The 22464-nt window shown below is 50.4% G+C and overlaps 2 protein-coding genes across 22 annotated transcripts in view; one reads left to right on the plus strand and one right to left on the minus strand.

Moving 5' to 3' along the window:
- MAPT (microtubule associated protein tau) overlaps positions 1-3645 on the plus strand; it is a 44856-nt gene extending 41211 nt beyond the window's left edge. For 16 of the 20 annotated variants that reach the window (XM_065651091.1, XM_065651090.1, XM_065651098.1 and 13 more), the window contains one exon: positions 544-3645. In XM_065651091.1, coding sequence (XP_065507163.1) covers positions 544-759 — 216 coding nt within the window. In that variant the 3' untranslated portion in view covers positions 760-3645. Of the gene's footprint in view, positions 1-8; positions 144-543 lie in introns of those variants that run through there. The other 4 variants (XM_065651095.1, XM_065651111.1, XM_065651096.1 and 1 more) reach the window with 3 other exon arrangements.
- Positions 3646-4861: 1216 nt separating this feature from the next.
- KANSL1 (KAT8 regulatory NSL complex subunit 1) overlaps positions 4862-22464 on the minus strand; it is a 64895-nt gene continuing 47292 nt past the window's right edge. Inside the window, exons 5-15 of one of the 2 annotated variants that reach the window (XM_065650949.1) lie at positions 19567-19682; positions 17921-18116; positions 16307-16472; positions 13485-13670; positions 12914-13075; positions 12428-12579; positions 10934-11052; positions 9867-9924; positions 9146-9258; positions 6577-6823; positions 4862-6120 (exon numbers count right to left, since the gene is read on the minus strand). In XM_065650949.1, coding sequence (XP_065507021.1) covers positions 5875-6120; positions 6577-6823; positions 9146-9258; positions 9867-9924; positions 10934-11052; positions 12428-12579; positions 12914-13075; positions 13485-13670; positions 16307-16472; positions 17921-18116; positions 19567-19682 — 1761 coding nt within the window. In that variant the 3' untranslated portion in view covers positions 4862-5874. The remainder of the gene's footprint in view (positions 6121-6576; positions 6824-9145; positions 9259-9866; positions 9925-10933; positions 11053-12427; positions 12580-12913; positions 13076-13484; positions 13671-16306; positions 16473-17920; positions 18117-19566; positions 19683-22464) is intronic. The other variant, XM_065650950.1, reaches the window with a different exon arrangement.

Genomic DNA, 22464 nt, shown 5'->3' on the forward strand with positions numbered 1-22464 from the left:
ACCTGTAGAGAGAGAAAGGCAAGGAAGACAAGACCCATCCCCAGGCTGCTTGGAGCCCGAGCCCAGACCCCGCTGGGCTCCAGTCCCCCCCGGAGAGCCAGCTCCCAGCCTGGCACTTGGCTGGGGAGGGCACCAGTAAGTAGCAAACCTGGGCTGTGGGTTTAAGGGGAGCCTTATGTGCTGTATGGGGATCCCATCCTTCCGTAAATCTCTGCCGGTGAGTGGGAGTAGCCCAGATTGTGCCGGCTGAGTCCTGGGCCTGGACCCAGCACCACACTGGGTCTGTGTGCTTGGGAAGGATTTGACAGCATCCCAAGATGCTCCAGTCCTGCCATTCCCTCTGGTTGTGACCATTCCCTGTGTGGGCTACTGGAAGGGACATGCTCAAGGACTGGGGCGCACTGGGGGCATCAGGACAGCGAACTGAGCTTTCCTCCCAGCTGCACAACAGCAGTGACCAAGCGGCTGGTTTGCAGGTAAAAATGGCCTGTCTGGATGGTGTCCCACATCCTCTGGGCTCACTGCCCTCCCCTCTTGTTGCAGATTGAGACTCATAAGCTGACTTTCCGCGAGAATGCCAAAGCCAAGACCGACCATGGCGCTGAAATTGTCTACAAGTCCCCCACCATCTCTGGAGACGCCTCCCCGCGCCGCCTTAGCAACGTCTCCTCCACTGGCAGCATCAATATGGTGGACTCCCCCCAGCTCGCCACGCTAGCTGACGAAGTGTCCGCTTCGCTGGCCAAGCAGGGCTTGTGATTGGGGCACCATGGTGGGCAAAGATGAGAGAAGACAAGGAAAAAAAAAAAGAAACAAAAATAATAATCTGGCCTTCTTCCTCTCTTCCTTTTACAGCTGCTTCCCCATCCCCTAACTGGTTAATGATTTAACCTGCTTTTACTGTTCATTCAGCTCTAGCTCCAGGACTTCAAAAATCAGTGACACTATGAGGTACAAAACCTCCTCTCCCCTTGCTCCTTGGAGCGCACAGCCTGTCTCTGTCCTCCACTCCCTCCCCTCGTCCCCCTGTGATGTCCCTCGCTGTCCCAGCCCTGCCTGGGGCCGCCCGCCCTGGCAGGGACCGTCAGTGCCCCGGGGAGGGGAGAGGGGCAGCCCCAGCAGGATGCTGACCCGAGCTCCCCACAGCACAGGGCGGTGGGAGGGGACGTGACCTTCCCACGCTTGTTCCCCTAACAATGCCAGGGCAGCACAGGTAGTGGGTGCTGCAGCCAGGGACTGCAGGGAGGTGCCCTCCCTTTTTGCATTAAATGCCTGCTGATTTGGAAGAAACCTTTTGTTTTTACCTCTGCAAGCCGAGATGTGTATGAAGATAACTGCCAGGTATCCCCTAAACCCACTCCCAGCTCCGGCAGCTGGAGTGCTGGCGTGTCCCGGACAGCCGTTCCCTTCTCCACGGCTGTGCTGGAACCGCTGAGTGGATGAGTAGAGGCTTTTCCCCATTCCTTTGGCAGCCCCTCGTGTCGTAGAGTAGATTTGTCTGTATATGCTTGGACTGTGCCAGGGTGACTGTTTCCATAAATGAGCATGTGTTTAAAAAAAAAAATGCTGTAAGTAGTTTTGAGCTGCCCTGTGCCAGCTCCACCACAGCCCAGTGAGGAGGGCCTGAGCGGGAGCTTCGCTGAGCTCCAGGTCATGCCCAGACTTGGCACCGCATGTCTGCCGGGCACATGGTGGGTGCAGAACTGCTGCCCTGCGCTCTGGGGAGGGCCATGGGCTGGGGGGGCTGTGTCAGGGCTCCCCGGGGCTGGTCACCTCCCAGGGCCTGGGGACGTCGCATGAAAGGCACTTGCAGCTCCAGGGCTGGGATGGCCACTGGATTTGGGTGCAGCATGTAACATTTTTTGGGTTGTTCTTGTTCTTTTCTGGCAAGGTCAGCTAAGAGATGATGGAAGTGGCAGCTCCATGGCTCTGCTGTTCTCGTGCAATTGGCAGCAGTAGGAGACAACTGGGAGGGCGCAAGGGGAAGGTGCGAGGGGAAGGTGCGAGGGAGGTTTTAGTTGGTGCACGGTGGCAGCTCCCCCAGGGTCCCGGCCTGACCTCGGATGCCAGAGGCTGCTCCCTGGCACCAACGCCCCAACCCTGGGTGCTCGCCCAGTTTGGGTTTGCAGCATGTTCCCCCTCACGGTGTCTCTTCCATGCAGCACTAAACCCCCACACCACCCCAGCACCACACAGGGGAAAAGAGCTGGGTTTTTTGCTGCTTTTGCTCCTCTGGCAATCTGGGAACTGTGAGGGCGTGGCCCGGGGCTGTGCTGCACCTATGGCCGTCCCCACCTGCCCCTTTCTTGTACAGCCAAAGAGGCTGAGGTGCCATCAGTGCAGCTCAGTGTGCATCCTCCCTCCCTGTCCCCCTGCCCCCGAGCCGCAGCAGCAGAGCGGTGGGGCAGAGCTGGCAGCAACGGCGAGGGCGGAGGGGGCGCAGCAGCAGCGAAAGCCCTGCAGTCCCAGCCATCAGCCAAAATCCTGGTCTGACTGGGCTGGGCATGGGTCCTCCCTGGGATGGCGGCTGGGTGCCATGGCAGCTGTTTGAAGAGCTGTTAAATGTGGCAGAGCAGCGGTTCCTCCCTGGACAGGACCCACTCCCACCCTCGGCCGCCGCCTTGGCACATCCCACTCCAGCTCCACCGGGTTTCTATGCACGGTGCTGGGCAGCCTGTCCTGTGCCAGAGGAGCATGATCATGTCTGGGGAGGTGGCGGTTTGTGGGGAGGGCGTCCAGCCCTCATCTCTGCAGCCCCAGGAGCTGCTTTACTGCTGGGGAGGGGATGGCTGATCCAGCACCAACTCATTGAGCAAAAGCCCATGTCCAGCTTGTCACTTGCTCTGTTTCAGTTGACTTTATGATTGTAATACTCTGTACTCCAGTCCATGACTATCTCTGTATCGGTGTAGGAGCCACTGCAGTATTTTTGACCTCTGTAAAAATGAGTGGGAGAACCAGTGAATGCCAGTCACCTCTTTTAACCCTTTTCGGCTGCAGGATGGCCCGAGCTGAGCTTGCCCATTCCGGCCCCGGTGCCACCTGCCCCGGCCCCTCAATGCGGCGGCTCCTGAGGGACACAATGCCTCAGCTCTGGGGGTGTTCCAGTGAGCAGCCCCTTCCCGCTGCAAGTGTCCCCAGCCCCATCTGCTGCCCTCTGGGCACGCGTCCTCTCCCATGGGGGACAGCCCTTTCCATCCACCAAAGCTCCTGCTGACCCGTTCCAGCAGCCCAAGCCACATCCCCAGCCCCAACTCTGCATTCAGACCCAGGCCTGAGGGTTACCACAAGTGGACTGACCCATGGCTTTTCCTTTACTCCACACACATCTTGGTCTGAAAAGGGTTAAAACCAGCACTGATTTAAAAAAAAAAAAAAAAACAAACACCACGTGTTTCTGCACTCAGAAAAAAAAAAAAAACAAAACACGCTTATGAAGTGAGCTTCCAGTGTCAGACTCTGCCGTGGTGCTGGCAGCCCCACGCTCCTGCGGTGTGCTGGGGCGGGGAGGGAAGGTTTGATCTCAGCGTACCATTCTAGCTTAGCTTCTGTCTGTGAATGTCCATAGTGTATCGTGCGTTTTAACAACTGGTTTACACTGTTGCCGTAAAAGTGGATTTGGAAATAAAGTCATTACTACGATAACCGCTGCCTCTTTTGCACGGGGTGGAGGGAACGGGAAGCAGCGGGAGCCGGGACAAGAGGGGTTTCTTCAGCACCCGCTGTGTTTTGGCCGCACGGAGTGTCCGGCCTGTCCCCTCGCAGCCGTGCCAGCACACCAGGGCGGCACAGCACACCAGGGTTGCAGGACCAGCCTGGCAAGTGGCTACTGGGGAGGGGGCAAAGGCGGGCAGGCGTGTTTTTTGGTGTGTGTGTGTGTTTTTTTTTTCAAGTGCAGCCACCACCACAGCTCAAGGCTGCAGCTCCACCTGCTCCTTTTAATCACATAGATGCCCTGAAACACAGGGTGGGGAGGAAGAGGCTGATCTGCCCGAGACCACAGCCTCTTCTACCTTCAGGAACACACTTTACATAGCATATTCTGTTTTAATTTTTTTTTTAATATTTTTTTTATTTTTTTTTTTATAAGCACATTTGTGCTTTGCCAACAGAATCAAGACATTAACAAAGATCAGCTTCTCAGAAGAAAAGCATTTCTATATAACAAGGACATTACACAGCTCAAAGCAGGAAAAGAAAATATTTACAAAATACAAGGTGGGGGGGGGGTTATTTTTGTGTTTTTTTTTTTTTTTTAATAATGCTAAAAGGGTTATTCAGAATTTTCAACCTTATAAATAGAAAAGCACTTATGCAGACGGATATGGTAGCATTGTTGGTTTTCTTCAAAGAAATGATGACAAATCCTTTAAACTAGAACAGAACCAAAACCACTAGATAATGTTGAAAATTGTGAAAACCCTAACCATTAAGCAGTTTAGCTACTATTTCTTTACGATTACAAAATGGAAAAAAAAAAAGTCCTTTTTATTTTTTTCCTTTTTTTTTTTTTTTTTTTTTTTTTTGGTGATGTGATTATACATAAGACAGGCACAATGCTAGCGACAGGGACCAATAGCCACACCTTGGGGATCAGAAAGCGTTACAGATGGGACCAGTGTGCGGGATTCCAGGAGTCACTGTGGTGTGGAGAGGGAGGGAGGGAACAACAGCGAACTCCGTTTCAAAATAAAATACCTGTCAGGAGGCAGCACATCAGACCCATGACTGGGAAATTAAACAGACAACCCCTGTTCTAGGAACACGTGTGGAAGTGGAGCGAAGCAATGGTGACAGATCCGGATCCCCCCAGCACCTCGGCCCACTCCTCCCCCACCCCCCCCTCTCTTATTTCCCCTTTTCTGACACCAAACCCACCTGCCAGGACCACCCCAGTGCCTCAGCTGTGCGACCCGGACCGGCCCCACTCCCGTGGTCATGCCCTCACCCAAACCTCCCAGCCGCACGGGGGGACTTGAGGGCAGAGCTCAAGCACTGGCCACAGACGTGTTTGCCGGCTCCGGACAACAGCCGTCCCCAAAGGGCCTCTTGACTTCTTCTGTGTGAAGCATCCGACCGCACTGGGCGGGGGACTCTCCCCTCCCTGCCTTCCACCCAGGAGGAACACACAAGCTGTGAGCAAGGCTGCTTCCAAAATCTCACTCCTCCCACGTGGAGCTAAGCGGCTAAAAGGGTCCTTCCTTCCCCTGTGTGACAGCCAGAGCTCGGCACAGCGCACGGCTGCTCCCAAACCAGGTGCGATGGCAGGAGGAGGCGGGAGGTGGCCCTGGGGGCAGAGTCACCCCTCAGACACCTGGAACTACAATACAAGCCAGGGGAGGAAAAACGCTGGAAGGTGGAAGGGCAGGGTGAGGCCAGACAGACAGCGAGTGAGGGCTGCACTCCCAAGACATCACTTTTCGTCACTAATTTCGCTCCACTAAAACCTTCCAGGGAGGGGGGGTGGGGGGAGTAGCGTGTTAAGAGAAAAAAGACACCCTTTTCCTTGAGAAAAACTATCCCCGAAGTCTGCTAGCCAGCTAAATCCTGTGCTCTAGATTTATACACCTAAGAGGGTAGGGGAGGAAAGAGGGAGGGGGTGTCTGGTGGGCTGCTCCCCTCCCGAGCCTTCACTCCATTGGGAGGAATCTGGGGCTCTCATGTGTGACGAGGAAACATGGGAGAAGAAAAAAAAAAAAAAGAAAACAAACAAACAAAAAAGAAAACAAAAAAACAGTTTCTAAACTCCTTAAATTCACTAAAAACTGTGAAAATTCCCGGCAGGATGTTTGAATATCAAACGCAGATTTTGGAAGCTTTAATGCCAAGAGTTAGTTCTGTGTGTTGGTTTTGCTCATGTCTTCCCGTATGTCTCTATCTGTGCGCTGGCCGCTGAACTGCTGCGGAGGAAGAGGAGGAGGGTGTTGCCAGGGCAGTTCGGCTCTTGAGGCTGGCCAGGTTGGGCAGAGTAGAAGTGCTGTCAGTCTCCCGGGAGGATTTACTGCCTGACGTGCGCCGGGTGCAGCGCGACAACCGGTCTTGGGGGTCAGATTGGTCCTCGCACTCTGTCCTGGGATCGTATGAGAGCGGGAAGGTGCGTCGCTCCCAAGGCTGCACAGCCTAAAGGGAAGAGACACAAGGCTATGGAAAATCCTCGGAAAAGCTCTTCTGCTCCCCCTCCGTACACGACCGCAGCAGTGGTCGGAGCGGGCAGCTCCACAGTGCCACGCCAGCCGCGGACTTAGCCGAGCCTTGCTAACACGTGTGGAAAGCTTTAGCACGCATGGTGAGGACACGGCAGCCTTCAAACTGAACCAATTGCTGGAGAAGCATCCTGGTGCCCATGCCGAACTACCACACTACATTCCATCTGGCCAAGCGTTTGGAAGGAATTTCCCACAAGCGAGTTTCCAAGCTGTCTCCCCACAGCGAGGATAAAAGTTTGAGCATCAGATTTACCTTTACGCCCATCTGCAGCAGTCACTGTGGTGACAGTGACAGGCGGCACTCGGACCTTCCTGCCAGCCTCCAGGAGCAAAACCAGAGCAAACGGCCACGGCCGGAGCCAGCACCCACCTGCTCATCAAGGCCGGCCTCGGGTGTGGAGCAACGGGTGTCCTCGCTGGAGAGGAGCCGCACGGAGTCACGGGACACGGGGGTGAAAGGGGCAGAGAGCAGTTCAGGGCTGATGGGGCTGCGCGGCGAGTGGGTATGGGGCAGCTCCGAATGGGAGTGGCAGTTGCCCATGTCAGGGGACGCCGGCTGGGGAGTCGAGGGGTTCCCCAGCTGGGGGGTCGTCCGTCCGTCTGTTGATCTGTAAGACCTGAGACAGGAACACGTCTGAGAGCCCTGCTGCCAGTCCCAGCTGCGCTCCCACTGGCACAGGGGCCCAGAGCACCCTGTGATCCCTTCCAGCACCCCACCTCGGGAGCAGCCGGACAACGGGGAACACCACAGCCCAGAGGTTAAACTCATCCAGGCTCATCTTTGTCCCATCTCCACTGTCTCAAAGCAGCTTTGCAACACTGATGCTGCTCTCCAAAGGTTATGTGTCCCACACATCTCATATGCTGCAAGTGCTGCATAAACATCACAATGAGAAGTGACCCTATGAAATCAGACGCTTCAAAATCAGTTTCTCCAAGCGCTTCCACCATCCACACGTGACGTGACATCAGGCAGTTCAAAAACCGAGCACAGGGAATCAGTAATGCTGCAAATGCAGAAAGTTCAACAGTTGGGTGTAGGACGAGCCCTGTAAAACCCCTAGGCTTCAGAAAATTTGAACCAAGAATTACAAAGAGTGTGAGCACCTACACAGATTCCCAGATAAAAGACCCACAGGCTACAGAGAAACCTGACTGGAGCCCCCACACCTGTGTGCAACTCTTTAAGATTAATTGCAACAGCAAGTGGCAATCACGAACTGTCAAGGACCAGATTCCAAAATCTACCTTGGCCAAAATGTTCACCAGAACATACAAACCCAGCCCAAATTAGACTAATAGAGCAGCTACACCTGCAGCAAGCTAGACAGCATCTATGTGCTGAATCAAGATGCAATTCAAAAGCTGCTAGAGGAAACTAAACCAATCGGTTACATAAACAAGGCAGGAAGACCACAGGAGGCTCAGCAGATCTGCTGGAGCAGGTCACAAAGAGAATGACATTTAAGGTAAACTAAGTGAGTCTACTCCAGTGTTTACTGGTGTTACCTAGCCCAAGTACCCAACAAGCAAGGAGCAAGGCACTGGCTGAATCACAGCAACAAGACGTTACCAGGCCCTGAAGGGCTCCAACGATTTCTGAAGACAGACTGAAGTAGCCAGAGAACAACTCCAGGATGGGAACTGAAGGACTGAGCAAGGATCCTGCTGAGGAGGAGCTCAGGAGCTGAACTCAGCCAAGTCACTCTCAGCACAAACACAGTAAACCACGTCCTGGGTTGCTCTGAGGAATGTGGCCAGAGGAGCAGGGACACTCACATGCCCACCTCTCCCTGCCGGGAGCTGCGCTGGTTATACTGGCCCCAGTTCTGGGGGAATCTCCATCCTTGGAAGTGTTCACACCCTGGCCAGGCAAAGCCTGGAGACGAAACTTGAATTCACCTCAATGACAAAGCCGAGACCTCAACACACCACCTTCCACCAATGTCCTTACAAGAGGGTCTCTAGAGAAACAAAGGTGTGGTGAAGTGCTGTACGACTGAGCAACTGGCTGAAGAAGTTTGCGAAGAAACACCAAAACGTCCCACACTTCACTAGCCTTTGGAAATGCACTAGCAGATGAAATGAGGCAGCAGCAGCACAAATGAAGTTTGACAAATGCTACTTTTGCATTTGCAGAAGTTTTTGCAGAAACCTTGCATAATCGCATACACCCAACAAGGCTAAACTGAAACCACAACCGGACTGAGAAAACTGGGTGCATGTGTGCATGCGGCTGTAGTTCTGGAAGCATTTCTGCCCAAGCGCAGAGTGGTTCAAAACCAAACAAAACATCAGAAATCAAATGGAGAAGATCTCTTCTTATGCAGGTTCATGATGAGATCAACAGCTGGAAACTGTGCAGTTTTAGACACCCACTCACATAAAGACACTACAGAAAGGGAACCAAGTGTCCAGTGATCAGAGGAACGTAAGGACATGTCTATAAATGGAGCAGAGAAACAGCATTGCTGAAGCAATCAAGCAGAGGTGTGATAAAACTGTGTAACGTTGAGAACAATTGCTGTTCCTTTTCTTGCACGGACACCCGGCTCAGCCCTTTTGTTTTCTCTGGACCCCCAGGCTGGGACATCAGCCTCCACAACTCTAGAGCAGTGAGAGGGCTTGAGAAAGCAGAATCCAAAAAGATGGTGCAAGTTGCTTGTCCATGACTTAACTGGTCACAAAGTCCCTGACCTAAGCAAGACTACACCTCACTCCTACAAGGGCTCCTCAAGCTGCTCTTGTGGATGGTGAGCAGACTTTCCAATACCACCATGAGCTTTTTATCCGTTTTCATAGATCAGCCAACCTAATAAAGCCTCCACAACCTGCTCCCAAGAGCATCCCACTGTTGGGAACAACACCTTGGCCAAGAGAAACCCACCGCACCCCTTGACATAGGAGTGCTGCTGGTGCAGCCCTTGCCCGCGCTGTACCTGCTGCCCCGCCGCTGCGGGGGCACGCTCGTGCTCCAAAGCCACCGGGCTCGCTCCATCTCTTCACACTTGCTGTGCCGAGCAGTGAAGGCTGAATCAGACAAGTCCTCGATCTGGAAAGGGAAGGGTATAGGGCTTGGTCTTCTACTAAACACGCACCTACATGTAGTTTTTCCAGCATTAGGTACAGAATGAATTCAAATAAATGTTTATGTCTGGAGGTAGGCAGATGTTATCAGTGAGTGCAAGAGCACCTTGTTAAACTGAGTCTGCACTGCTTAGGAAGAGATTAAGAACTAAAAACCAAAGGAAAGCCACATACTCCAGAATGAAAGTGCTCATGCAGAGGTCTGAGGAAACACCACCATTATCAGTTCAGCTAAAATAATAACTACAGTGGCATGACTGGTCACCATTTCTTGATTGGACTATTCCATAAAAAGACTGCTGCCCACAGAGGTCTCCAGACAGCAATGAGACCTCAGATTCATCTGTACCCAGCCAGTTAATCTAACTTCTGCCTTATCACACCTTTCCTGAGAAGGAACCAACACCAGGCTGGTTTCTGCAAGGCCAATTGTGTCATTTTGTTGCAAAAAAGGAAGAGACTCCACACCTCCCTGCTGAGGTCCATGTGCCCAGTTCCTTCTGGCATCCTCTGTGGACACTGTTCAGCTGCTCTCAGCCCCATCCCACACTAATTCAGGAATAGAACTCTTACCTCCTCACCGTCTTCATCAGGGTTTGCTTTCAGAGCGCTGATATCCACTTCACGCCAGCTGCAACACACAACATCCCAGGGGGGTCAGTCACAGCCCAGCCTCCCGTGCCCCGCACGCACTAAGGCTGTCTTTCGGGAAGGGGAAAATACAACCCTGCCACAATGAGCAACACCCTTAGGTGCAGTTTTAAAGCCAAGTGAACATATTTGTCTACCAAAATCCCTCCTGTGCTATAAGACAATGGTTTCTCCTGTTCTGCTCTTAGCCTGCTCCAGTTTGAGCAGTTTGAGCTGTTTCGCAGTGGGTTCACATCCGCTGAGCGCAACGCTGGGGGACAGGCAGGAGATGTCCTTCCATGTTAGGAGGGTCAGGAATGGAGACTGAAGCTACCAGCGGACCTGCCTTTCTGCCTCCCTGCCCAGCTCCTGGCGCTGGTCTGGCAGCGCGGCTGAAGCCTGTCGACGGCTGAGGAAGCAGAGCAGATGCTGCAGCACTTCCTCCTCTTCCTCTGGCTCAGCAACAGGCTCCTTCCCTGCCCCACTCTGAGCAGGGCCTGGGAAGAGCACGTAGGACCAGGAGGAAGAAAGAGGTAAGTGGGAAAGAGACCTGGAAAACCGGGAGGGAAAAGAAGGACTGGAAACTGTTTGGATGAAGAAGCTGCAACAGTGCTGCAGCAAGTTGGCACACTCCCACCAAGCACTCAGGTGTGAAAACCAGCAACCGATCTCAATCACGGTGATAATCCAAGAACATCCAAACATGCGCCGACAGCTCATCTCCTTGCACTCAACTCGGGCAGAGAAAGCTTGTGATCCCTACCGCTGCCCAGGCATGGGAGTGCTGCTCCCGGCCCTCCTGTGCTGCAGTGTTAACCCAGCCCAGGCACCCACCACCCGGCCTGGAGATGGGCAGAGCTGGGAAACCTCCAGGACCTTCGGCTCAACATACCCAGCAGCTTTGCAGCAGGACAGAGGACAACAGGATGACTTTAGATTGCATAAAGTACAGTTACACAGTAAAAGCCTAGGACGTGACAATCCCTGAGAGCCAGGGATCAGGCGCGTACCTGGGTGTGAGGATCTCTTTGTACTGCAGTTTCTCCACACGAGTCGTTGCAGCGACAGACATCGGGATGACAATGTTGTTAATATCGAATGAACTTTCGCCTCTCCTCCTCCTGGGCTGCTGTAACATGAAGACGAGAACGATGTGAGAAAAGGTTTTAGGTTTTGTCATGTTAAGTCACTGACAGAAAAAGGACATGGCCTCATATGAAATGGCCTCCTATGACCTATGGAGACTCCGGAACCAACAGCAATTTGCATCAGAATGGAGTTCATCTACTGCTTGCTGGAAATCCCTCTTCCCAATAAAAAATCCTCAGCTTGGAAGGTACAAACAAGGGCAAGGGCTGCGCTGGTCCTGCAAGGCACTGGATCAAGATGAGCAAGGGCTGCTGAGCTCCAGCCACCAGCTTCTGCACAGCCAGGAGGAGCAGGAGATTGATCTGGCTGATAAACTGACCCAGCGAAGTCTCCCATGTCATCCAGTTCCCTAATGCCAACATAAAAAAGGCAGGGAAACCACCAGGAAAGATGGAGAACCACTCTGTCTGGAAGCAGCCCCTCTGCCTGTGTCCCTGGAGGAGTCTGGACTCACCGCAGGTGACACTGTGACAGAGGAGGAATGTGAAGCAGTCAGACAAGAGTTCATCTCGGGTTATGACAGCTGTACTAAGAGCCTAACAGCTTCCAGCTGAATCACACTTCCGACTGGAACAGATTTTCTATGACAAAAATAAGCTCCACACTTATCTATTTAAACCTGGTTGAATCCTGGGTGCTCTCCTCCGGTCTATCCAAAAACTTCTCCCAAACCCGTGACAGCAGCACTGCCAGTACAGTCACACGAATCCTCATGGATTAGCCTGATACGCAAACAGCCCGTTTTCCTAATGAAGTCACCTGCCATTTACCATGTTGTCCATCTCCTTTGATCCCTGCAGCTTTTAGTGTAAAAACATGCAGGAACCCAAGCACCAGTGACCTGCCACAGCCAAATCCCAGAATTCTTGTCAAGCTGAATAAGGATGGAGTGGGTGGGCGACTATTGCCACGACAGCAAGGAAATCCCACCGTGACACTGTCAACAGCCAGGCCTGACCCACCATTTGGGGAGCACATGCAAACCTGTGCCAGACTGGGATGCTCAAACCCAGGACCCAGATCCTTGAGTCCAGACTCCAGCGGAGCAAAGCCAAGGGACTACTGAGAATAGGAACATTTACCAGCAGTTACTGAGCTGATGGTGAACATGTAATTGCAGCTGACTGGCTCTCTGCACAGCCAACAGCAATTCAGGAACCCCAGCAGACCCAAAGTCAGAGTAAAAAAGAGGGCCAGCAATCCTACCATCAGCTGAACCAGCAGGTCCAGCATGCTCAGCATGCTAAGAGAAATACTAAGCACTCTCAAGCCTAAGGTGCCTGAACTGCTCAAAATCTGAGACCCTATGATGGAGCTGAGCTCACAACCTCTCCAGAAAGGCACTAGACACTTACGGCCATGCTGGAGGTGCCCTGTGAATTCGTGCTGGCAGGAGCGGAGCCTTCCGAGGAGGTGGACAATTGCCGTGCTAGAGGGCTGTGAGGTGTGGGGGTCGCAGCTGCTGACAAGTAGCTTGGGCCACCGACATCCGTGTGATGCTTCAACACTACACAAGGAGGGTGGGAGAAAATGAAGAATGATGTTAGTAAACAAACAAATAAACAAAGCGGGGGGCGGGGTGTGGATAGAAAAGGACCATGTGCACCAGAAATGGCCAGTGCTGAGGAGCACTTTGCATGAAAGAGAAGCATCCTCTGATCGTGGCTGCCAGCTTGAAAGGGCCTGGGGGAAGAAGCAGTTAGAGCACACGAGGCATTGCTGCGGTGGTGACAAGGCTCAGAAGCAGCACGTTCACCCTACTACAAGGCTGAAGGGGGACAGAGACTGGATATGCAGCAAAGCCCAAGCTTCCCCCGAGAGACCTGGCCGTGGGAGCCTACCTTCACTCCTCTCAGATGAGCAGTCTCGCAATCGCTTTTTGTCATAGGCAGGAGGCTGGACAAGCGAGCGCTCTGGCGCTCTCTCGGCCTTGGACACGGCCGCAAAATCGTCTAAAGGCGGCCTGTGTGCCTTGTCTGGTTGGATTTTTTGATGTGAACGTTCTGAGGAGGGGAACAGAGAAAGAGCTATGAAACTCCAGTTTTCACCTCTCTTTCTGTTGGCATAGGAGTCTTGGGCAGAGTTCACCAGCTCCACAAATCCAGACAGGTTGGGCTCAACACCATCATGGCACTCGAGAGAGGTACTCACAGCAGAACAAGCTGTAGTACTGCCCGTGGCAACATGAGCACAGCCTCAGACTGAGCGAGAAGAGGTCCGTACAAACTGGGACCAGCCTGAACTTCACAACCTGCACACACATCACTTCCAGCCCTGGCCTGCGATACCACGGCCTCATCCCTGAGAGCTTAATTTGAAGGGTGTCCTCCTCTCTCCTCTCACGTTGCACAGGTGTTGGGTACGAGACTGGGCAATGTTTCTGCACATGGCGGAGGCAGGAAGGACACTTACTGGCTGCAGTGAAGAAGGAATTCACCAGCTTGTGACGGTCCTTGCGAGCAGGGTCAGACAGGCTGCTGGTAGGCATGGGGGCTCTGTGCTTGAGCGAGAGCTTTTTGGGAGGTTTCATTTTCTCGTAGGGTTTGTTCTGCCACTGAGATTTTAACATGCTCTGGAAGTGCAGGCTTGACGGCACATCTGCAAACGGATACGAAACAGAGCATTCAAATTAACTAAATTATGCACCAGAAATCTGCAGTACCATAATCCTCTTCCAGTCCCCACAGTAAGAACAGCCCTGGACAAACATACAGGCATTGACTGTAAAACCTGGGCTTGCCTGCGCATGCCTCACATTCAGAGAGGACCTGCCATGTTAGGATTCAACATTTCTAATCTGATGCTCTTTAAGAGAAGCACATTCTTATAGTATTCCCAGTCCAAGTATATCCTGACAGGAGAATGAAGTAGTCACAATGGCTGATATCTGAACACCTCCCCAGAATTTCCTCACTGGTTCCAGGGACTGGAAAGCCCCAGCAGATCCAGACAGGTGAATGGGACAGAGAGAGTTGGTAGAGCACGGGCTGGAGTCGACTGCTGTTAGGGGGAACATGACTCGGGAAAAAGCCAGGACAGCTGCATTTAAAGTATCTTCATGGTTAAAGCTTTGGTTTAGCCCCATCCATTTGCTAAGGAAGGGCTATCACAGAGCGATGGCAGCTTTTTGGCCACCGCTACTGGTTTGTGGAGACATGTCCCAAAGAACAGAGAGGGGTCAAGTCAGTCCTTTTAGGATGCTGCCAGCAAAGCTGCAACACCACTGCGCTGAAGTGGTTGGTCTGACTTCGGGAAAACAGCCTCTTCTCTTTGCTATCTTTTTCCTTCTCCTGTAAATTCACCCCATCCCAGCAGCCCCTACATCTGTGGAAGGAGGGGACGGGTCGAAGCAGGGGAAAAGTGCAAGACAAAACGTTGTCAGCAGAAAATTGAGTTATTTGCTGATTTTCCACTGTGCTGCTGTCAGCACTGGTTGCACCAGAATCTGTGCAGCAAGTGACACCGTGACGCTTCCTCCTCCTCCGAGCGCTGCAGGCCTCCCAGGGACCAGCAGATGGCAACCGCAATGAGCCTGTGCGCCCCGGCCTCATCCTCCCACCAAGGTTATTACATCATCTGAAAATTCCCAGCGAGAAACCAGATGAACCAGAAAACAAAACAACACCACAACAACAACAAAGCACTCAAAAAGCCCAAGTACAACGGGTTAAAAGCTGCAATGCCTATGCCTCACTTCCCAGAAGAATAAATGATTTTTTCCTCCTGCGGCACACCTGGCAGTCTTGCCCTTGGCAAACTGCACCGGAGATCCCCGGCTGCTGGCACCGGAGAAGCCCAGAGAGACAGGCTCAAAGTGAAAGTCAGCGCATGCTCACAGCTCCAGGGCCAGGCTCGTCTAACAGCCTCACCAGCTCCTCCAGAACCCAGACAGTTCGCTTTCAAGGTGAGCCCCCCAAAATGATCATGCGGGAGCACTGACAGCAACCTGGATTAATACTCACAGACACCTCGATGCAGACTAACTTCAGGCAGAGCACTTCCCCTGCCTGAACACACTACCTGGGCTTTATGTTTGGGTAGAAAAGTATCCCCACCCTCAAAAAGCAACCCTAGCAAAACTACACTAAGCATTAGTGAATAAGCAAAGTTAATCTGTCATTGCCTCTAGGAGGGAGGAAGGGAACGGCTATTTCTGTATAGCTGTTTTAAGCTTTATACCATGTAGATTTAAAAACAAAGGTTTTACCCTCACGCAGCCACAACAGATCTTTTACCATGTGAGCTAGCTGCAGTTGACCCTAAGAAAATGGAAAGTGAATATGGGACGAGGTAATTTGCCTGGTGGTCATGCTGCAATAGCACACAACAGGTTTTCCCACCGCTTCCTAGGATATTAGATTTAACACTACAGACAGTGGATTACAAGTGCTGTGAAATAAACTTCTGCTTCAGGAATTCAGTGTGTTCAGTTCCTTTAGCATTCCTTAACAGAGATGTGTCTTTAGGGGTGGAAGGATTTAGTGTTAAAAACAGAACCAATTTACTATTTTAGTCTGTTTTAAATATAGTGCCAGTGAAAGATGCCAGATTAATTGTTCCCAGACACCCACTGCATTTCCTAATGTCACATGAAGTTTGTGCAAAGCTGGAATTTAAAGCCAAACACACACATTAGCCCAGTGTCTTAACCTGGATCAATGACTTTACACCCTCATGGGAAGCAGGGACACACACCTTCCTCCCAGCACTACCACTGGTGTTCTACTCCTCAAGCAGCCACAGTTCCTACACCAAGGAGAGGAACCACTATGATCTATTTACTGCCTGGCTCTCCTGATAAAAGTACCAGCTCCTATCATTTGTAAACCTGTATTTTGTAATTTTACACAGATGAATAAACTCTGTGGAAGCAAATATTTCTCAAGTGGTTTATAGCAACAAAGGCACCAGCCTAAGACCCAGGTCCCAGTACAGCCTCCCAGGCACTGCTTGTTTTCTTCATCCCGAGTGAGGCGCCAGGTCAGGTTCCCATAATACCCATTCAGAGCAGACTTCAGGTATAACGCTTTCCTGAACCCTTTCGCTCCAGTAAATGCTCTGCTCCTAAAAATACTTGCAGATGAACAAGCTTGGTTGTAGTCAAGCAGATCTGCAGCCCCTCTGAAGCACGGGATGGAGGAGCAGGCTCTGGAGCACGTCCAAGCATGCCCCGTAACCCACCCCAGGACCCCGTTTGACAACAGCCCTGGCAGCTCCACGGGTGCTGTGCTCACCGTCTGGGAACGACAGGACAGGGTGAATACAGGAGTCCAGCTGGGACAGGCGCTCCAGCAAAGGGGCATCATACTGGATTTCCAGAGTTGTTGAGCTTCGAGTGCCACACAGAGCACATGAAGGGTTCACATCACAGCTACATCGTGACAGGCTATTACGATGGACCTGGAAACAAGAAAGAGGATAATTTTAATACATAGGAGGTCGATGTATCTAAGGGCTCTTTTCACACACTCCCCTTTGACAGCTCATGAAAAACATCCTAAAGGCCGATTTTTTTTTTTAAATACCTTGTAAAACACCTGTTCATTTAGTCTCGACTCATAAAAGGACACTTTCACTTGGCATAAATACAACTGAAAACTACTACTCGGCAGCACAGAAAGTTTAACATCTACTAAACTTGACTAAGGGTGTTTAATTTTATATAGGTTGAAATCTCATTTACGAAAACCAAGAGGCAGCACAATTCAGTTGTCAGAGAGGGAAAAAAGCCTTGTTGAGTTCAGATGGGCCAGAGAGCCGTCACTATATGCCAAGAGCTGACACTTACAGGGACACTTTTACAGAGTGAAAAAGGATGTTTTTCAACTTTGTTTCTTTCCTAGACAGACTTTCAATTCACAGATTTATAGACTTCATATATACTTCATTTGTGTGAAACCACTGCAGGCAGATGCACAACTAGATGTAAATCCGTTACAGCAGAGACAGCAACCTATGATTCCCTGTCAAAATGCAAGGATGTATCAAATCAGATTCTGCATAAGTCTGTTCTGGGTCTAGTATTATTCAAATAATTTCCATTAATGACCTGAATGATGGAAGAGATAATACCCTTAAGCCTCAGCAAACAACACTAGAACTGGGAAGGGCTGCAAGCACCTTGAAGGAAAGAGCTGGAATTCCACTCCTGGTTACGAATTAAGAGAAGTGTTCTAAAATACATCAAATATAATTAACTGAAGGCAATGCAAGAAGTGGACGCTTCCGTGCCCAGTGAGGAGGTAACTGAGCAGCAGTTCTGCCCAGAGGATCTGGTGGTTGTTACGGATGAGAAAATGAGCATGAATCAGCAGTGTCAGACCATTACAGAGAATCAACACCCCGCGGGGCTTTATAAACAGGATGGCCGTGCAAGACGCACGAGATAATCCTGCCACTCCGCTCGGCATTGCTAACATGTTAGGTGGAGGGCTGCACCTAGTTTTGGGCACATATTACAAGAAATGTGTGCATCAAATGGAGATGAAAACAACAAAAAAATACAAGATCCATCCTGTGTGCAAAACCAGAAAGACCTGAGGCATGTTTAGGGTAGAGGTGACCACATTACGAGTTACCACATCAACATTCACACTTCGGGGAGAGCTTCTGAAGCGACGAGGGGAGCTGACCAGTTTACACTAGGACTTGGACTACTGGTAATGACTTTAAATGGCAGCCAAGGCAGCTTACGTTAGAAAGTTTCATTTGTTTGGTTTTGCTATCTGCAGAGACACCTCTTCATGCAAGAGCAAAAAGCACACTGGACAAATTCATCAGTACCTCACCAGGCTCTTTGGTGTGGAGCTTTAGCTATATACTGCATCATAAAACCAAACGGCACTAACCTTTTTGGAAAGGGGCATAATGCTGCTAGGTCGAACGAGCCGTCTCTTCTTACAGCTCAGCACTGGGCGAGTGCGAGCTGCTACACACGTTCCATCCGAAGATGAAGAAACCATGTTCAGTCGTTGCTTTTTATGCAAGAGCTCCTCAGCTTCTTGGCCATCTCCCTGAGCACGTTCTGCCAGGCCAGGCTGAAGACTGCCCAAGAAGAGAAAAGAACACAAAACACAGCGTTATTCATTCAAATACCCCATACGACTCAGCAGTACCAGCCAGGTTCACAATTCAGACCTTAGCAAACACTCTAAGCTGAGTTTAAAGCATTGCAATTTTACGAGGCAATAGCTTTTATTAAGCCAACTCTAATTTTTGCTTTTACGTTCGTCACTTTCCACACTCACCACTGAACCTTTGACAAAATATCTTTGGAAGTTCTGAACAAAAAGCGGCATCTAAAGCTGGACACAGAGCAAGACCAAAAGCCACTCTAGACCTGAAGAGCTTTAATCCTAGAATTCAGCTTCCCCCAGAATTACAGTTCAGGGCATCTTAAGACAACAGGTTCTCCTGAGTCTAAATCCAGAGAGCACAAGACCGAGAACATAGAATTTTCTAGAAAAAATATTTAACTTTGTTGTAAACTTGGTTCTGATTAATATTTGAGAACTATACCTATAACAACTCTCAGCAGGATGTTAACATTAACCTTTCTGTTTTACATACAAAGGGCTTTCCCACCCACATGCAGTAACCCTGCCCTACCATGGCATTAACACACATGCCACCTACCAGCACAGCTCCTCATCTATAGAACCTTTTCATGCGTATTTTACAACTGCTTCATTTCTAAAAATGCAAAACATTAGAGTCTTGTGGCCTGAGGCTCTGCAGTTCAAAGGCTACAGACACATCAAGGGCTCTGTTATAGACCGCAGTGCTTCAGTAGCAACTAGTTAACCGGTGCTCTCTACGCTGGCTCACGCTGCAACATCTCTCCCTCCGCAAGGTACTAAGCAAGCGCAAGGCTTGGCAATACTTCCCCAGCCACTATCAGAACTTCGAGGCACCACGTGTTCAAGGATTTCTCAAGTGGATCAACACTAAAGTCATCCTGTACCATACGAGAATTTCTTTCACTTGTTTTCATTTACCCACTTAAAGGCTTTCTCAACCAAAAAAAGCCTGGAGAAACAAAGAATTTAGAAAGTCTTACTCCCCAAATCAATGGGGTTTGGGTTCCTCAGTATCTCCAGAAAAGTGGGCCAGTGGTTACAGATACTTCTGCAAAATAAATGCAAGTGGGCCACTAGTACCTTTGAATCATACAATTTGCAAATGTATTAAAAATACCCATAAAGAAACAGTTTTGAACATGCTCATTCAATGGTTGCCTGCAGGGCTTCTTCATGTAAACACAGCTCAGTTTAATACCATTTTCAGAAAAACAATGCAGCAGAAAACCTCAAGCAAGCAATCTCCTCCACAATGTTTCCAATCATGATCTACTACCACACTTTTTTCAAAAATAAACCATTCGTACCATTAACAACCCAGTTCCTACCAACCAGCGTGTTACAGGCTGGTTTCCAATGGGACTTTCTCAAGATCACAAAAATGAAGCTCTTCCCATAATATGCAAGCAGCTTACGTGTTAATAACTCCATTGACGGGTCTTGGTGCTCCACAGGGCTTGGTTGGATGGGATTCAGGAGTATTTGCAGCAGAAACACCCAAGATGTCTAGTGGCTGGGATCCAGAAACACTCTAAGGAAGGATGAGAAAGACCAAAAATGTAAAAAGCACTTCTTACATAGCCACAAGTTTCTTATTCTCAGTTTCTACTTGAGGATTCCGTGCTGTAGCCATGCTTCCACGCGGGACTTCAAAACAAGGGTTTGGAAGTCACCATGTGAACAGGAGACTGGAGATGTAAGGACTTCTTAGGAGCAGTTCTGGCAAGAGGGTGGATGCATGACAGAGCTTTCAATGCAACAAAGGACGGACTTCAATACCCCTCAGGCAACCACTAAGGAGCATGAAAGGCTGGTGTCTTCAAGAAGATTTTAGCATTTTGTCTCAACAGTGCAAACAAGTTCATAACCACCTGTATATCTTGCAGGCGTCTTCTGAAGTTTGATGCTGTGCTCTAAGCTACACAGCTGCAAGCTCTTGCCTAAGCATTTTGGGGGAAAATAGGAGGAGAGGGAGTGGAGAAGAGACTTGCAAAATTGAATTTGCATTTTAACTAAATACCTGTGCAAACATGGTCCAAACAGTACTTTATAAAGCTAAAACTGTCTGATAAACACAAAGCTGGAAACACAACTTTGCCAAAAGAAAGTAACCAAAAACTAAGCTCAAGACACAGAGCTCCCCGATCCCTCCTGCCTTAGGTCTGAAACACAAAGCCCCTCGCTCTGCAGCGAGCAGCAGTTACTGCACATCTCCCACTGCCCTGCAAGTGGCCTCAAGGCGGGCGGAGGATGACCACTGTCACCGCAGCTTCCAAGGACACGTTTGTTTTGGACCTCCTGCCAGTGACATTCCATGCCTCCAGCATGTTCATACCCCTGGGACTCATCACCCCAGTCTCATTTTTGCAGCCCCTTTTTGTTTGCATACACGCTCCTCCTCCCTGGGGTTAAACTTCACTTCTTCATTTGTGCAGCACTTCCTACACTCACTGCCAATGTCTCTCTAGGTGGGTTTTCCCCTTTGTGTGAGCAAGGGCAGTGGTGCATTTCAAGTACTAGTAAAAAAAGACAAAATAAAAGGTCTGACTTATCTACATAGGTGTTCAATCCATCAGTCCCCCTGCTCGTCACACAGTTCATCTCGAAAGCATCAGTACAGCATCAATTAAAATCTTCCCTGCCGTCACTCCTCGAACCAAATGAACGACTAAAATTCGGCTGTGGCGGTGCTGGGCTAATGGTTTCCAGAATAGCAGGGACCTGACTCACCAAGGGGAGAGCAATTTCTAACAACACAGACAACTTCTGTCCGTTGCCTGTTTGAGGAACTTCGCTGGGTTTTCTACACTTCTGCTAAAACACAGCGGTTTCTCCCGTGGGATGGGGAGCAGAAACAGGACCAGACGGATCGAAAATGTCTCTGGTGCTCGGTCTGGTCTGAGCGCACAGACACAGGGGTGAGATCAGTTCAAGCAAGCACAATGCAGCACCCTGGCAAGGTGAAGCGCGGGAGCTCAACGTTTTCCCTCTTGTTTCCAGAGGCTTGGCAAGGCCTTGGCCAGAGGCACCCACAGTTCAGGAGGGGCGGGTATACATGACTCAGAAGCTCTTTTGAAATAAGGCATTTATTTCCTTCTCCAGAAAGGGTCTTAAAGGAAGAACCTCTTCTCCAAGAGCTGTCTCTGGCTCAGACAGGAATAGAGGGTGACCCCTCTGCTTCCTGTGGAGGCGCCGGAAAGCGTCAATCCAAAGTCTACTTTTATCGGAACCAGCCCAGGCTCACCTTATCGCACTGAAGCTGGGTGTACCCTAACAAGGCTCTAACATGAGTAATGGAGGAACAAGCAGGACTGCAACATCTCCAGCGTTCAGAGCAGAGCTGTCTCCCAAGGCTGTGCCGCCAGGCCGGGATCCAGAGGGTTCATCACGCCAGCTCCAGACCGAGCTCTTATCTGTGCTTTGGGCACGCCTGGGGGCTGGAAGTCCAGGTCTTTAGGATCCTTAGGACTCTTCCAGAGGGTGTCAAAGCTTCAGCTTCAGCACACCTGCCTGTTGCACGTTAAACCAGGAGCTTGCAGCCTACCAGGGGCTCGCAGGGCAGTAAAGAAGCCATGCGCTGGCAGGTTGTCATGACCCAGCACCAGGAATGTCCTCTGTATTCCCAAATAACCGAAACAAAACCAGACGGGTTCAGAACTTCACCTATTACTAGATAAAAACCCACAAGCAAAAGCCTTACCAAGACAGTCCATCAATATCTCCTCTCATTTGCTATTATAATTTTTAAGTGTGCCCCCCTCATCAGACCAGCAATACAAGCAACAAACCAATGTCAACAGCGGAGTTACCTCCTCATATCTTCGCGTTATCCCCATCTTCAGGCAAAAAATATTTATTCGCACACTGAGCTTCCAGTTCCCAAGAGACCTTACCAGGCCTTCTTTGCAAAGCCAATCCCTCCACTGCTGACAGGATTAGTTCCTCCTGGGGATTATTAGCCACATCCCACATATCGAGCTGATGCCCAAGAACACATATCCTGCATTCAAACTGGCCAAGGGAGGTACCCATGAGCAGATGAGATCCAAAGAGGAGCTGGAGATGGCAGGGGATGGATTCCTCCCCTTAATCCATGTTGCAGACGTGTCTCTTACTCTGCCAGTTTGGGGGAAGGAAAAAAAAAAAGAAAAAGCCTAATTCTAAGTAGCCCAAAGAGTGCCAAAATGATAAGCACCTCACCAATCCAGGAGTGGCCTAAGAGATATCCTTCCAGTAAATGTCCTAACACAGCAGGAACTGTCTCTGGGCTGATCTCTGGCTCAGGACAGATCAAGACTCTGACTCAACTCTCC

This window comes from Caloenas nicobarica, chromosome 24 (assembly GCF_036013445.1).
Source record: "Caloenas nicobarica isolate bCalNic1 chromosome 24, bCalNic1.hap1, whole genome shotgun sequence".
Classification (NCBI taxonomy): domain Eukaryota; kingdom Metazoa; phylum Chordata; class Aves; order Columbiformes; family Columbidae; genus Caloenas; species Caloenas nicobarica.